This window comes from Kwoniella dendrophila, chromosome 5, assembly GCF_036810415.1.
Source record: "Kwoniella dendrophila CBS 6074 chromosome 5, complete sequence".
In the NCBI taxonomy this organism is placed as follows: domain Eukaryota; kingdom Fungi; phylum Basidiomycota; class Tremellomycetes; order Tremellales; family Cryptococcaceae; genus Kwoniella; species Kwoniella dendrophila.
Window position 1 is genome coordinate 726,256 of NC_089480.1, and position 15,673 is coordinate 741,928.

General features: G+C 42.6%; 4 protein-coding genes across 4 annotated transcripts; 1 reads left to right on the forward strand and 3 right to left on the reverse strand.

Moving 5' to 3' along the window:
• Positions 1-79: 79 nt before the first annotated feature.
• Positions 80-2,233, reverse strand: L201_004114 (uncharacterized protein; the record flags this gene model as incomplete). Its single annotated transcript, XM_066219862.1, has 8 exons — positions 80-227; positions 297-410; positions 468-582; positions 664-906; positions 974-1,076; positions 1,135-1,219; positions 1,278-1,810; positions 1,880-2,233. The coding sequence occupies 8 exons, from the start codon at positions 2,231-2,233 to the stop codon at positions 80-82; spliced, it is 1,695 nt and encodes a 564-aa protein (XP_066075959.1).
• A 364-nt stretch (positions 2,234-2,597) lies between these two features.
• Positions 2,598-4,392, reverse strand: L201_004115 (uncharacterized protein; the record flags this gene model as incomplete). The annotated part of the gene is made up of 4 exons (XM_066219863.1): positions 2,598-3,630; positions 3,704-3,795; positions 3,859-4,031; positions 4,086-4,392. 4 exons carry the CDS (start codon positions 4,390-4,392, stop codon positions 2,598-2,600), a joined length of 1,605 nt encoding a protein of 534 aa, XP_066075960.1.
• Positions 4,393-10,368: 5,976 nt separating this feature from the next.
• L201_004116 (uncharacterized protein) lies at positions 10,369-11,158 on the reverse strand (the record flags this gene model as incomplete). Its single annotated transcript, XM_066219864.1, has 3 exons — positions 10,369-10,507; positions 10,601-10,823; positions 10,954-11,158. 3 exons carry the CDS (start codon positions 11,156-11,158, stop codon positions 10,369-10,371), a joined length of 567 nt encoding a protein of 188 aa, XP_066075961.1.
• A 544-nt stretch (positions 11,159-11,702) lies between these two features.
• L201_004117 (uncharacterized protein) lies at positions 11,703-13,151 on the forward strand (the record flags this gene model as incomplete). The annotated part of the gene is made up of 6 exons (XM_066219865.1): positions 11,703-11,711; positions 11,773-11,798; positions 11,865-12,114; positions 12,271-12,659; positions 12,722-12,809; positions 12,870-13,151. The coding sequence occupies 6 exons, from the start codon at positions 11,703-11,705 to the stop codon at positions 13,149-13,151; spliced, it is 1,044 nt and encodes a 347-aa protein (XP_066075962.1).
• Positions 13,152-15,673: the final 2,522 nt, after the last annotated feature.

The following is a 15,673-nucleotide window of genomic DNA, read 5'->3' on the forward strand; positions in this document are numbered from 1 at the left end:
TCAGAGCAATAATGACACATGTATGAAATGGGTAGTCACTACTGCAGTATGTATGTGCATAATCCCAGTGATAGATGGGTTATACAATTGTATCATGCTGATCTGGCCGCAGTTTCAGTTCCGCCAATTCCACTTTCAGCTTTTCCCTCTCAGCCCGCTTTCTCTCACCTTCTGCTTTTTGCTGAGCTATCCATTCTTCTTTATCCCTTTTGACCGGATTGGCATTACTACAAGAAAAGCAAAAGTACTCTGTTAGATCGGTATATTCACTTTAGATTGAGTACAAAGTCACGCACCGTTTATGTAATCTGGATTTTACATGCACATCCCATTCATTCAGACTTAAGGAAATAGGTTGTCCAGGTAGAGAACAGGCATCACAATGTCTTCTAGCGTTAATGTGTTGACGGCTGAACGCATTGGCAGAATTAGCAGGAGTTCACGATAGAGACGTCGTGTTGTCTCACTCAGTTGTATCAGGCACTCTACCAGTCGAGGGATCGTTGAGCAGTTCTAACAGATCCTGTGCATCTCCGTGTCCTATTTTTTCTGGTTTCGGCAATTCGTCTTGAGCCATAAACACTACATAACGTCTTAGTATTCAGCAGTATACAAGAATAACTGCTCCACTCCCGGTTGAAATGATCAGACCATTCAACTCACCCTTGAGTATGTCTACTGCAGGTGCTATCCCTTTGTGTCCGCCGTTGACTACATATACCTCTACTTCGCCTCCCAGCTCCTTGGCTTCCTTGACGGCAGGTAAGAGCTGCTTCTTGATCCATTTTAACTGAGATTTGGCATACTGGTGCGTTGATAGTTTTGTCCGTTCGAGAGCGGCCTTATAAGCTGGATCAGAAAGCGAATCTCTTTGCGGCAAGGCCAAAGACGCAAACTCTTTGTAACCTTTATTGTTGGACAGCAAATGTCAGCGTACATCGATGGGTAATGCTGGCTTTTGATCTTGGCTTACCAATTGATTGGAATATCCCTTCAGTATGATCTGTAGATTCAGTTGTTCCGTATATTTCTTTTGCGATTCCCCTCAACTCTGCTATCTCTCGTAATAGTCCATTCTAGAGCCGTCATACTTTTTGTCAGGATATTATGTCGAATCACAAATAGCTAGCTTACCTCAACCATTCTATCGACCCGTTTGTCCAAGCGAGGCCGCAAAGTTTCAAGGGGTTCATACACCCAAAAGATCAGTGTACGAAATCTAAAGAGATGGTTGATGAGCCGTTGCGATCCTTTCCCCCGTAATGGCAATGACTTACCTTGCTTGTCTACCTGCTTTCGTGTCACCGCTGTTTACATTCTCCTTCACAGCGATAGGTATGTCGTCTGATCCACCTCGTTCCCACCATCGCTCTAGGCTCCTTCGAACCTTTCTTCCATCTCGCCAATGCCATCTTCGGCCTTCTTTCGGATCTATTGCACATAATAGATGGTGAAGAGCGAGAAGTTGGGCGTCATCATTCAAAGTCGGTCTGCTTGAGTTTGAGCTAGATATTTCAAATGTAGATCCTTCACCATTTTGGGTCATCAAACCATGAGGCCATTCAGGCTTGGTCGTCCAAAAGGTTTCCAGCAATCGTACCATTTCCGGTGCGATATTCTGAGGTATCAACGGTAGTGGTCTAGGAGGTGTCCATCGCAAGGCGGTTGAAGTAGGTGCTGATTTGGATGAAGTGGACGAGGACTCGGATCTATCAAAAGATAGCTCTGGTGGAGGAAAGAGATAATGTTGGATGAAGTAATGTGTTCCGCCGCATATTATCGGTAAAGTAGAAGCAGGGAGACTCGCTACCTAAGTGGAATTCAACTCAATTGAGTAGGGCTCTCTATACACGAAGACACGAAATATCGTGTATCGTACCTTTTTATCTGCCTCATTACACCATTTTCCTACTTCCCAGCTTCCTCCTTCACCAGGTGAAACCATATCCAATCCCCAATGTTCAACTCCTCCTTTTTCTTCCTCCGTCACTTTATTGGTAATTACGTCTAGGCCTTTGTATAGCTGCATCGAGTCTGCTGAAAGGACTACTGCTGGAAATTGCCTCACTTTTTCCTGCCGACGGCAAGACGCATTTTCGCTATTGCTAGAAGCGTTGGTGAATGACTTTAGAGATTGAGCCAAGGCTACAGCTAAATCGGATTTTCCTACGCCCGTTGTACCTATTACTGCAACGATAGATCTTTGCTTTTCAGCTGGAGTAGAAGCGGACATGATGACTTTACGAAAGAGCTTGAGCATAGGCTACGATGTCCTCAAGATGCTTATGTCATGTCAATGTCAATTTCAGAAATGTGGTAATTGATGATAATAGAAACACCGAAAATGCTCAAAACCGCTCCTTCAAGTTGGATTGTCAACAAAAAAGCATTCGAAGCGGGTATCGCCGACACTCTACTCTTTACCGGCGGTTATTATTGATGGCAAATGGGATTGATCCATAAAAGATACAGTTCATACATGTGATATATAGTAAAACATTACTATTGAGGGGACACCCAATAGCAAAAAAAAACACGTTGATGCGACCATACAACCTATATTGAAAATCTATAAAAGGAAAAAGGAGGAACAACCATCAATCCATCATCTCCTCATCTTTGTCCGCACTATTGGTCGATTCTGTCACTTCCATTTCTTTTTTATCGGCGGTAGGTTCTGATCCTGCCCTTCTCCTTCCCTTTGTCTGTACCACGGTCCATCCGTCGTCTTCATCTTCTTCTCTTACAACCTCTAAACTACCACTTCTGCCTATATTACCTAACATCATTGGTGTGGAATCGGTATCTCCGTTGGCATGACCATTAGTTAATTTGCCCTTTTTTACTGGACCTAAAGGGCTGACAAAGTCAAATGTCGGCAAAGTTGGTACAGGTGATCCACAATTTCGTACTGCTGTTTCATCGCCAGAAGGTAAAATTCTAGGAGGAGTATAGGTAGTTCCACGACCACGAGGACTGGAGTCTCCCATTCCCACATATATGCCATTTCTGCGAGAGCGGCGAGGAGAACTTGGCCTTTGGGGAGTCGATAACATGGGACGGATGTGTGATACCAGAGAAGGAGATGCAGTTCTCTTAGGGGTTGATGGTCCCCCATTATTGTTACTGATCGGTCCAAAGATACTTGATGACGTGCGTTCGTAATTCGGTATATAGGGTTTATCTTCGTTATCTGAGACGCATGTTCTTTTCTTTCTGGGCTCAAGTATACTTCCTACTTCTTCGCTTCGTCTTCTCCCGCCATTGCAAGGTGTCGAACATGCTTCTCCCTGACCTTCAAGAATTTCTGATTTGATAACTAATTTCAGCTGCTTGTCACGTTCCTCACTGACTGATCTAAGCTTTTCTATCCGTCTTTCATTCATAACCCAATTGACGGTTTTGTTCCAAGCTTCTTTATCGGCTTTGATCTGCGCACGATCTGGCTCATCTCCCACACCAGGATGCGTACGGTTATGAGCGGCAAGGGACTCTCTCGCTGAAGCCATCATGTCAAACGTAGTGGGGGAAGCGGCGTGATGGTATGCACTGAGAAGGGCAGGAGCAGCAAGTAAAGGAGGATTCGGTCGAAGGCTCAGGGGGACTAATCTAGCTTTCACAGTGATGATACTGGAGACGGAAATAATTAGCGGATTGTCATAATGCAACGTGACCGAAGATCCGTAAAGCTCATCTGACTCACGGAGGGACGTCTTCGCTGTATATTCTAACTGGAAAGAAGTGATTTCCTCGTGGAACAGTTCTGCCCTGGAAAAAGGTTTTCTTATCGATGATCTGATGCCCTGATTAGCGTATCTATTTGCCAGTATATGATGCATTTGAGCCAGATGAACATACTTTGCCAGGCCAAAATCCGTCTTCAGCGGTCTCGACTAAAACTATATCTCCTACTTTGGGATTCCACCGTCTCCATTCTCTTTCTTCCTCGTGATTCAGACTATGTGTAGCGATAGCGCCAGGATGATGTCTATTAGGCAACGGTCGACCCTTCCCGTCTGGGTTCTCCCCATCTATAGCAATGTACATAAGCAAGATGATGAGTAGAAGACCATATCATGACTCACCTGCTTGACCATCACAGTCTTCTTCCATTCTATCCACATCATTCTCCTTGATGGCTGCCTTCTTCGCCGTACAACATAACTCGTCCATGGATTTCATAACCCAATATCGTTTTACAGCTTCTTCCCATCTTGCTTTTACCACTCCTTCTTCTAGTTTTACTTTTGCACATGCTTCAAATTTTGTTGTTAACCCTTCTAATCGTGTGAATGTATCACAGGCCAAAAGATCGAGAGCCGCATCTAAAGAGCCCAATTGTATTGACGATGTGCCAAGAGAATCGCATGGTGCTGTCTTTCTCTTAGGCATCGCTAAATTTCAGGTTGAAAGATATCGACGATGATATCGCCAATGTGTTATTAGGTATCGCTAGGAGCGTGATCAAGGGTATATTAGTTGTGTGAAAGCTAGATGAGTTGAGCTGTTTTTGTATCTTGTTTATAAGACCATTTTGAGTGGATATGAGAACGAGTGTGTGTATCAGTCAGAAGGGGAGGAAGAGGAAGAGTTGTATGAAGATAAATATAATCAATATGATCAATAATCAAACGTCAATAACCACAATAATAAGTGGCAAATCGTGCTTATGCAATAACGTATCCTGTATTCCTCATCATAAATATTACTAATCTAATGTTACGGCGGAACTAGCCGCTTCCTGGTTTCAGCCAGCTGGGGCTCCATGATGGAAAGTTATGAAAGTAAAGTACAAGTTGACAGGGATGATGCCAGATCCTTTCCATAAAATAATCTCTATCAATCTACATTCCTCTGGGAAAAAATAGTCAAGTCTGGCTTTACAGCTGACTTAGGCCGATAAATACGTCCAAGATGGGTAAGAAGAAAATGTCCCTGAAGCGTGAGTGTGCCCGGTTGACTGAAGTAGGGAGTTTTACTGATAATCCAGTAGCCGTACAAAGGGGTTTCGCAACTACTTCTACCGCCTCGAAGAAGCCTGATCCAACGCCTTCGCAGCCTAAGGAAGATACTCAGGTCGAGGGGACCTCAAACACCGACAAGGATATCTCCAATAAGGAGGTGACTGAAGCAAAGGACACATTTAGCCTTTCAAAGCCTGTCAATGGAGAAGCCGATTGGGAGGATGAAGGAGCAATTGAAAAAGCAGCTTTGCAGTCGTTGGTCGACAAATTGCACGACAAAGGGGAAAAAGAAGTAGCGCGGATAGTGAAGGTACGTATTTCCAGTTGTTGGAAAGCATCGAAACTGATGAACATTTCGCATTTAGACTATAGAATACGATAGGAGATTAGCTACCTCATTTCCTAAGCTAGAAATAGACGAGGCAATCAGAGACGAGGTTCTTAACCTGTCCAATGCTGAGAACGGCACAATAGCGGAAGGTAGGTAAAACTCCGTTATATGCTTCTGTACAAAAAGCTGACGGTATTGCCCTTGAAGATTTAAATCAAGTGAAACCTCGATCTATCCCTTCTACCGCACCAGGTTCAGAAACCGAGAAGAGCCTTTTGCGATTTTACATTATATTCCATGTTCTGAAGAAACTCGGATTCACTGATCAGAGGATAGAGCAATGCTTACTGGAAGGCCTTGGTGAAAACGAGTTTTGGGAAGAAGCATTAGAATGGGTAAGTCCGGTGGTGGGCTGAATCAATATCAAGACGTGCTGACTTTATCATCAGATGTGGGCTCATCTAGCAGAAGATGAATGCCTACAGAAGGGAGAGTATGCTAGAAAAGAAGGTAAATTGTATTTTTCGAGTGTTGTGTAGCCGTCACTGATCATGCCTACAGAACCCAGTTTAGCACAGCCTGAAGAACCCTTAGTTGATCTGCCTAGATCTGACAGTCCTCCTCCTACCAATACTTCCGGAGTTAGCACATCATTTACCCCACAGCCGTCAGCTTCGACCGGCACATCGACACCCGCAGAGCCTATATCCCTTTTCCAGTCACACGATAGCTCTCCTGTTTCAGAATCTGAATCTGAAGACGACTTTGACTCAAACAAGATCAATGAAAGATGGGCAAAGCTTTCTCTAGAACTCGATAACCTCAAGCTAGTTGCTGGTGCTGCAAAGGGAAAGGGGAAGAAAGGAAAAAGTAGTGGCGTAGTACTAGAGACACCTGAGATAAGGCTGCTCAAGGATAAGATCGGCAAGGTAGAGAAGGAGTATCTGTTTAGTCGAAAAGACGCCGGTTAGTCGAATCTCCTATTATGACTTTTACTTGCATTGCTGATAAGTCGCAAAGGTGTCATTTTCAAATCCCTTAAATCGCAACGAGATGCATCTGCATTGGCAAACAAACTGAAAGGCGCCTCAATCAATCCTGAAACAAGTGCAAACAACGGTGCTGCGATCATGCCTGATAACCCTGCCAGAGAAGATCTAGCTGGCGGTGAAGACATATTCAGCGGATCTGGGGATGATGAGGAAGGTGGTCTATTTGGGGCTATGCTGGATGAGCCTACTGAGCCGGATGCAATCGAAGATTCCATTACATCAACAAATACGTCAATCACCGTTCGGCCAATGCCTATTCCCAAATCCTCCTTTGCTGGTAATATTCCTAAAAATATCCTCAAAACGGCCGTCATTAAGCAGTCCAAACAAGCAGTCTTCACTTATGCTAAATTATCCGGTGGTAGTCGAGCTGCAAGAGCTGGATTGGAGGTCAGGTGGTCAACCGGACGACGCAAAGTTTGGCGAATGGATGAGATCGCCTGTAACGATATGGCTGAAGCTGAAAATTATGTTTCCACCATAGCTCTTAGCGATTTAAGCGCTGACGGCACTTTAATTGGCGTAAACTGGAGAACAATGCCACCAGATTATCGGGAGTTATGGGAGGAATTAGAGCTCAAGAGGAAAGAAGAGGAAGACGTTGGAAAAAGAGGAATTTGGGCCAAAATCAAAGCCTTGTATGAGCGGAAAGCAGTGGATCAACCAATAGATTCGAAGATGGATTCAACGGCCAAAAGTATATCAACTGGAACATCTACACCTACCGTTAAAGGCGAACAAGAGACGGGGAACCGATTCTCACAGAACCTACAGGATGATTTCGAAAAACGTCGGACATCCATATTATATCAAAATATGCTTCAGCAGCGAAACGCTTTACCCATCGCATCGTTCCGTGAACAAATCGTATCAGCTTTAGATGAATCCCAAATTATTGTTCTGAGTGGAGAGACAGGTTGTGGTAAATCAACTCAACTTCCCTCGTTCATTTTGGAAGATCAACTGTCGAAAGGTAAACCCTGCAAGATCTACGTCACCGAACCCAGAAGAATCAGTGCTATATCACTTGCGCAAAGAGTTTCTCAGGAACTGGGAGATGCAGCCGGCGCTCTGGGGACCAGTTCTTCTTTAGTTGGTTACTCTATCCGTTTAGAAGCCAAGGTCTCACCAGCAACCCGATTAGCCTTCGTGACCAATGGTATTGCTCTTCGAATGCTTGAAAGTGGATCATCAGGTGGATCGAGAGGAACGGCCTTCGATGAGGTCACCCATATAATCGTCGATGAAGTACATGAAAGATCAATCGAATCCGATTTCCTACTTATCGTCCTCAAAAACCTGATACAACAGAGAAAAGACTTAAAAGTGGTTCTTATGTCGGCTACTGTAGATGCTGAAAAGATATCAAATTTCTTCGGTGGATGTCCATTCCTCTCGATTCCAGGTAGGACGTTCCCTGTACAAGTCAACTATCTTGAAGATGCTGTACAAGTAGCAGATTGGCAGATAGCTGAAGATTCGCCATATGCAGTCAGGGGTCGAAATTTCAAACCTGCTGGGCAAATGGTAGAATGGAATGAAGAAGGTGCTAAATCAGATGCTGATCCTTCCGATGATGAAGACGATGATGTCAAAAGTCGATCTGCCAATCCCGCTAAATTATCTTCCACCAAATATTCATCGAATACTGTGTCGACGCTCAATTTGCTGGATTCGAGACAAATACCTTACGATCTTATTGTTCGACTCCTTGAAAAGATTTGTTATGAAGATTCATCATTAACACCTTTTTCACAAGCTACATTGGTTTTCATGCCTGGTTTGGCGGAAATTAGAAAGTTAACCGATATGCTGCAATCGCATCCTGCTTTTGGAAGTAACGAATTTGTGGTTTACCCATTGCATTCTACCATAAGTTCAGAAGGTCAAAGTGCGGTATTCGATATACCATCAAAAGGTATGAGGAAGATCGTAATCTGTAAGTTTTGATCCTAAAAGCTGCACGGCCCTACCTATAAGCTAAAATGCCACTTTTTCCACCGACAGCTACGAATATTGCTGGTACGACTCCGATCACTCCTTCAGCCATTCGAATATCAGCTGACAAATTTACTTACAGAAACGGGTGTCACCATACCTGATATCACTTGCGTAATTGACAGTGGTAAACATCGAGAAATGAGGTAAGCACGTTGTTCGCCTGCACAGGCGCAGACGTTGACCTGCTTTCAAAACAGATATGACGAGAAACGACAACTGTCTAGATTAGTAGAAACTTACATCGCTCGAAGTAATGCCAAGCAAAGACGCGGACGAGCTGGGCGAGTTCAAGAGGGTTTGGCTTTCCACTTGTTCACCAAAGCTAGGCATGATACTCAGGTGAGTTTTCAGAGATAATCGCTTCAACCAGACAACTTATATTATTTGGTCTCAGCTCGCGGAACATCCAATACCCGAGATGTTACGTCTCTCCTTACAGGATCTTGCTTTACGTATCAAGATCCTCAAGGTACCTCTTGGTAAAACTATCGAATCTGTCCTGCTACAAGCGCTTGATCCACCATCTTCAGTCAATATTCAGCGAGCTATCGCTTCCCTCGTTGAAGTGAAAGCACTGACGACAAATGAAGATATCACACCGATGGGTCGTCTACTGTCTAAGCTCCCAATGGATGTTCATCTAGGTAAATTCTTGTTGGTTGCAGCGATGATGCGTTGTCTAGACCCAGCTTTGACTATAGCTGCTACACTAAATTCTAAATCACCCTTTGTCTCACCGTTTGGATTTGAAACACAAGCTTCAAATGCCAAGAAAAGCTTTGCTATTGGTAACAGTGACTTCTTGACTATCGCAAATGTATTTGACAGCTTCAGAAGAGCTTCCGAGAACCCAGGGTTTGTGCGAGTATTCTGTAAGAAGAACTTCGTATCTTTACAGGTAAGCCCTTTTCCATAGCATCGCTTAATTAATACGAGCTGACAGTATCATGCCTGCTCGCACAGAACTTGCAACAGATTGAAGAATTGAGACAGCAATTACTGGCGTAAGTGAAAAAAAAAACAATGCCACGATTTACCTGATAAGAGCTGACATAGCTCTTCAGATACCTTGTAGATTCCTCTTTTGTCGACGCTACCCCTGAGCAACGTCGGGAAGTCAGTCAGTAAGTGACTTTCTCCATATAGTTACGCTCTTGCACTGACTTGATGATCCTGCAGAGCTCGATTTTCTCGAGGTGTGCGAACGCGATTCGTCAATGTTCCTGCTGAACTCAACGTCAATGGGGAGGATATCAACATATTGGGTGGTGCATTGGCAGCAGGAGTTTATCCTAAATTGCTATCTCTAGACTCAACATCTGGCGGAGGATTGAAAACGATAATCAACCAACAACCAGTTGCTATCGTAAGTATATCTGTACTGCGCCTCGGGATTGTCCTTTAGGAAAAATCTGACTGGTATATGCAGCATCCAAGTTCAGTGAATTTCAAGGTCTCACGAGCCGACTTTGGTACCAATTACTTGGCGTACTTTACCATCATGCAATCGAAGAGATTGTATGCCTGGGAGACTGGGCCAGTCGATGACAAAGCGTTAGCATTATTGTGTGGAGACGTAGCGGACTTCCGGGTGAGTGTAAAGTGCGTTGGAAATTATTATCATGGCTAACTAATTCTTTGTTTTGGATAGATTCCCGCTTCTTCATTACACCTTGATCGAAAGATCCGATATCATGTATCACCGAAATCAGCAATCGCCATCAAGTTACTGCGAGAACAGTTTGCTGCTGCCATGTCAACGAGGTTAAGGGGAAAGAAATTGACGGAAAATCAAGAAAGATGGTTTGAATTAGGTTTGAAATGTTTGCGAGTTGCCATAACTGAAGAAGAAGCTAGAGTTGGACTTGTATAGATTAAATATAGATGTAGCATTGCTCAAACATACAAATACATCATGTATCAATATACACATAGCTGATACAGGGTATATCCACAGATACTGAGTCGAACATTAAATACACGTGAGGTGAAGAAGAGGGCGACGCGTTAGCTTGACTTTCTAAGAAGATCCATTCTGATTCTGTGCTCCCGATATCCCATTTGAAGGTTTTGGCTGTATATCATATTTGTTGACTCTGTTATTACCGTGATGATCGCAATCATGTGAATGTTTATGTTTTCTAGGCTTTCTAGCGGGTCTATGCGAAGAGTATCATTAAACACGACATCAGTACTCTTTCGCTTTTACTTCTACTCAGCATTTGTAAAACCGTTCAAAGAGTAAGGCTTACCTAGCACGTCCATCTCCTGCACCACCATCCGATTCCGAGCTGCTTGAACTTGAAGATTCTTCCATATTTCCATTGTCACTGTTTCTAGACCTATGCTTATGACTTTGGCCATTACTATGGTTATGAGATTTTGTTTGTCTTGGTGAATCACCTTCATCCGAGGAACAGGACGATTCGTCCGATGATTCATCGAAAGCTTTCGGTTTATGGTATATACAACATACTACGAAAGGAAAAATATTTAGCTTATGAAAGAGATAAGTATGATTTTACACATGATACCTCAAAGAATGTAACGATATCGTAGGATTATGAGGTTTAGATTGCAAGACTAAGTAGATAAGATTACTCACTCTTAGATTTCTTTTTGCCCATACCTTCATTATCTACAGTTTCGTCACTCCATACGACTTTCTGTTTTTTTGTTGGACCACCACGTAGTTTAAGTACACCATTTGGAGGTTGTTCTGTAGTTGGTGATCTGGAAGGACCAGCTTCAGTCTCTATTTGAGCTGTTCCACCAGCGGATGAACCTTGTTGGCGAGATGGATTCGACATATTTGACCGTAAGTTCTGTTCTTTTTTGCCTGTTATTTATGTCGGTGGCTATAAATTGTAGTCTACTTTATCTTGTTTGATTGTTTGTTGTTGTATAGTAAGGAGTTATATTATAGAGATTGAGTTTTAGTCGTTACTCGTATGATATGCTTGCTACAATATATCTGTTGTTATTCAACCTGTAAAATGATGGTTTTTACGTACCATAAGGGTTGTAATGATAATAATATAACACGGGCGTCATTCTTTACCACTTTACCGAACCGGAGTACGTGGGGCGACCGTGGGTAATTTAAGCAGGGTGAGAAGAGTAATACGTAATAGGGCCTTTTGACTTTTATAGGCGTTATCCGAAGAAAAAAGTGGAAGACATCATCGAAATAATTGACATTTGCCCTAAGTTATCAAAGTGATACGATATAAATAACATCGAACGAATATTGTCATTCTCCTTCTGTTTTGATAGAACTATCTCGAACATATAAGACCGATTGATATAACGACCCTTCTTCTTTCAGATTGATACCTACTCGAGCACGAAACCATGTCAGCAGTAAGTTTGTTTGCGGTCCGCGGCTTTGACCGAGTGTGTCTAAAAACATGTCAATCCATAGTTTAAAGCTCCCCCTCTTGAAGTATCGTATGTTATAAATCAGTCTCTATGCCCTTCAGTACTATGGTACTGATGCTTCAAAACCATTCTTAGCTCTATTCTTCACGGAGGTATACACCATCCTACCCTTCGATCATGGCAATCAAACGGTCGAAATCTCACCAAATCAATGTTCATTTACCCTGTCTTTATATCCGATGATCCTGACTGCGAAGAAGTGATCTCTTCCTTACCTGGACAGAAAAGGTGGGGTTTGAACAAACTAGAAGGATTTTTAGGTCCCTTGGTCAAGAAAGGTTTAAAGAGTGTCATATTGTTTGGTGTACCTATGAAGATGGAGAAGGTGAGTTGATCCTACAAATAATTAGGAGCCAGTCGATGAAAGGCGGGTACAGCACGTACGATTCCCTGGGGTGTGGATGCTGAGGGTGAGGGGGGTGATAGAGAAAGGTATCGACTAGTGGCTACAGACTGATTACATTCCGGATAAAATCAATAGGATGCTCGAGGTAGTGCAGCCGACGACCCATCAACACCAGTCATTCAAGCTCTTCATCTTCTCAGTAAACTCTTCCCTCAACTCATGCTCACAGTAGATGTATGTTTATGTGAATATACATCTCATGGACATTGCGGCATCTTATCATCTCTACCTAATCCCGGTCATTCCAATCAACCCACAATTGAAGCTGAACCTTCCGCTCAACGGATAGCAGAAGTAGCTGTGGCATATGCCAAAGCAGGTGCTCACTGTGTTGCTCCTAGTGACATGATGGATGGTAGAATTAAAGCTATCAAATTAGGTTTAATGCATGCTGGTTTAGCCAATCGATGTGCTCTAATGAGTTATTCAGCTAAATTCGCCAGTGGTTTATACGGTCCATTCAGGTTCGTCCAAGCTTTTCGCAATCCCGGATAAGACGTGAGCTGACGATAGTGCCTTAATATAGAGATGCTGCTGGAAGTGCTCCTTCATTCGGTAACAGAAAGTGTTATCAATTACCACCTAATGCTAGATCACTGGCTCGACGTGCTATTGTAAGCTTTGCCATTTTGCATTCCTCCTCTCACTCTTTAAGCTGACCACCTGATCATTAGCTCCGAGATTCCAGTGAGGGAGCGGATATCTTGATGGTAAAACCTGCATTACCATATCTCGATATTATCTCTGATTGCGCTCAATATGCACCTGATCATCCTACAGCATGTTACCAAGTTTCAGGTGAATATGCTATGGTTGTCGCAGGTGCTGAAAAGGGTATTTACGATTTAAAAGAAATGGCTTTTGAAACAACTGAAAGCTTAGTAAGAGCTGGTGCAAGTATCATCTTAAGTTATTTCACACCTCAATTCCTTGATTGGTTAGATGAAGAGAAATAAAACGAAAGAAGATCAGTCATTCGGAGTATGAAGATATTTGAACCCTCAGCGAGAATTAACAGGAACATTGAAATTGTATTTAGATTGTAGACTAATATGCATCATCACTCATATAACATGGATCTTTGAGATGCAATTTAAACGCAAGACCGAGGGATCTCAGCTTATCATATGATCCAAAATCAGATGTCTGTCCACCTCTATTCGCTTCTTCACCGATTTACACACCACATAGCAATCAATGATATATCTCACAAACAAGCAAGATCTGCAGCGAAGTTTGGAGGACAAGACATCAGCTAGACTAATCGTAACATGCGAACGGCCACAAAAAATGAGTTTGAGCTTCGTGCACCTGACTCGATTAGAAAGTAAGACAGGTTACGAAGTGCTCCAAACTTGTTTGCGTATATCTCTCCAAGACACCATTGCTCTATACCTCGGTTTAGCTTGACCAAATCGCAACCAAACTCATCCATCGAAGGACAGCACGCAGATCCAGTGTATCAGTGGTGTAAGAAATCTGAGTGTTTTTTCAGGTGAGAGTCGCCAAATGGTCTGGACTTTTGAATCTGATTGTACAGTTCTTCTGCACAATTCCAATATATCCTCTATTTGGCGAGATCAGAGACGAACACGCATTAAAGTTTGATCTCAAGGTGCTTCCCATCAAATCCAATCTAGATGAGATCTAGGAACAACGAACCACTAGCCTTGCTTCTCAAACATTCATATTATTCTTGCATCACGAATTATATCTTTGCATAGAAGGCTTCAGCTGCGCGAGAGAGTGTAGTATAGCACACAAAGGCAGAAGCATAAATATCTTTGTAATCACACACAGTAGTTCGTGACTTTACCTGATCATTGCAAAGCTATACAAGATGTATGTCAGAATAGCTACCGTTCTCTTAGCTTTAGGCATTTTTGCCACAATCAACGCTGTACCCATAGCTATCCCAGATCAAGGAGGTATGTTGTAGATCTATCGCTTCATATATATACCTTCACCGAGATAAAGAGATGATGGTGTCAATCGCTGTATTGCGCAGAGCTCATCAAGAAGGATGATCTTGTCAACATCCAACAAAGACAAGTCATCGCTTGTGGTTATTATGAAGTCTGCTGTGAGTTTACGATTCGTCGATTTCCAAATTTCCAGTGAGCTTAAAGCTGTATGAACATATTTACAACTAGATTGTCCTCGGAACGGAGTCAGATTTACCTGTCGTGATCCCAAAGGCTGCAGTAAGCAACACTGTTCTTTTCCAGAAGACCAACGGACCAGGTAAGTTAAGAGCTAATTACTTTACATATTCCTACAAACAGGTATGACTTGTTACCCATCCTAGAAGAAAGGTGATTCTATAATTCTGCGACCCTATACAGACAGGTCCTCTTGTAAAGCCCTTGTTACTCGTACTGTGATGCCAAGATCGGGTTTATCTAATTTTAGTACGAGGGCTGTTTGATGATCGAATAAGATGATTTTCGCACTTGATTTACGACATTTTAGTACTCACTTTTCTAACGCAAACAACTTCGGACAAAAGCATCGCCTCCCATGTTATGCTGACAAGCTTGTTCATCGCTCGACGTCACCAAAATACGATCAAGTGACGTTTGGATGTTTAATCTATGCTCTGTGCCTGATTTACGTTGAGTTATTACCCAACATCTCCGATCACTTTCAACGTACAGTACGTATGTATATCTGTCTGTCGGCATACCTTGATAAATATGGATCTAAATCTTATATGCTTTCGGCGCCGAGAAGTCGGAATGACCCCAAAAGGGGGGATCTGCGAACACCAGATATACACCTCTCATGTACCGCTTACGGGTCGGTAGCTATATGAGAATATATATATATATATATATATGTATATATATATACATGTACAGTAGGGTCATTTGATGAGCGTTAACAGAAATTCTCTTATCTTAAGCCCAATCCACCTTCTGCGCAAAGAATAGACCTTTTAAGCAATCTACGATCATCGTTAACCAGTAGTAATACCTTTATACCTCCCACTCAATCACAATGTGCTATACATCAGGAGCAGTAACCAAAGACTATGATATATGTTGTTTCCCAACCGATGAATGTGCAAGGGAAATCTGTGGAGCAAATCAAAATGCAAAAATCAACAGTACAGTGATTTATGAACCTGGAACAGCGTACTGCAAAATAGATTATAATGCTAGTATACCATTGATATATGTGAATGTTCAGAATGGTTCATGTAGTAATGGATTTAGTTGCTCACTTAGACAAGACAACCTCAAAAGTAGTGCAATTAGAGAACTTGGTATTAGTGGGAATATTTTAGGAATTTGGTTATTGTCATTGTGCTTCTTCATGGCATATCAAAGGAAATGATAAATCCGATGACTATAACAGAAGGTGAGTAGACGTGAGTTTTGCACCTATATCCCATGTCAGTCATTTAGCTGACTACGCACCGATCTTCACAATTTCCTATTCATACTTTTCACGTCTGGATCGAACCATATCATTG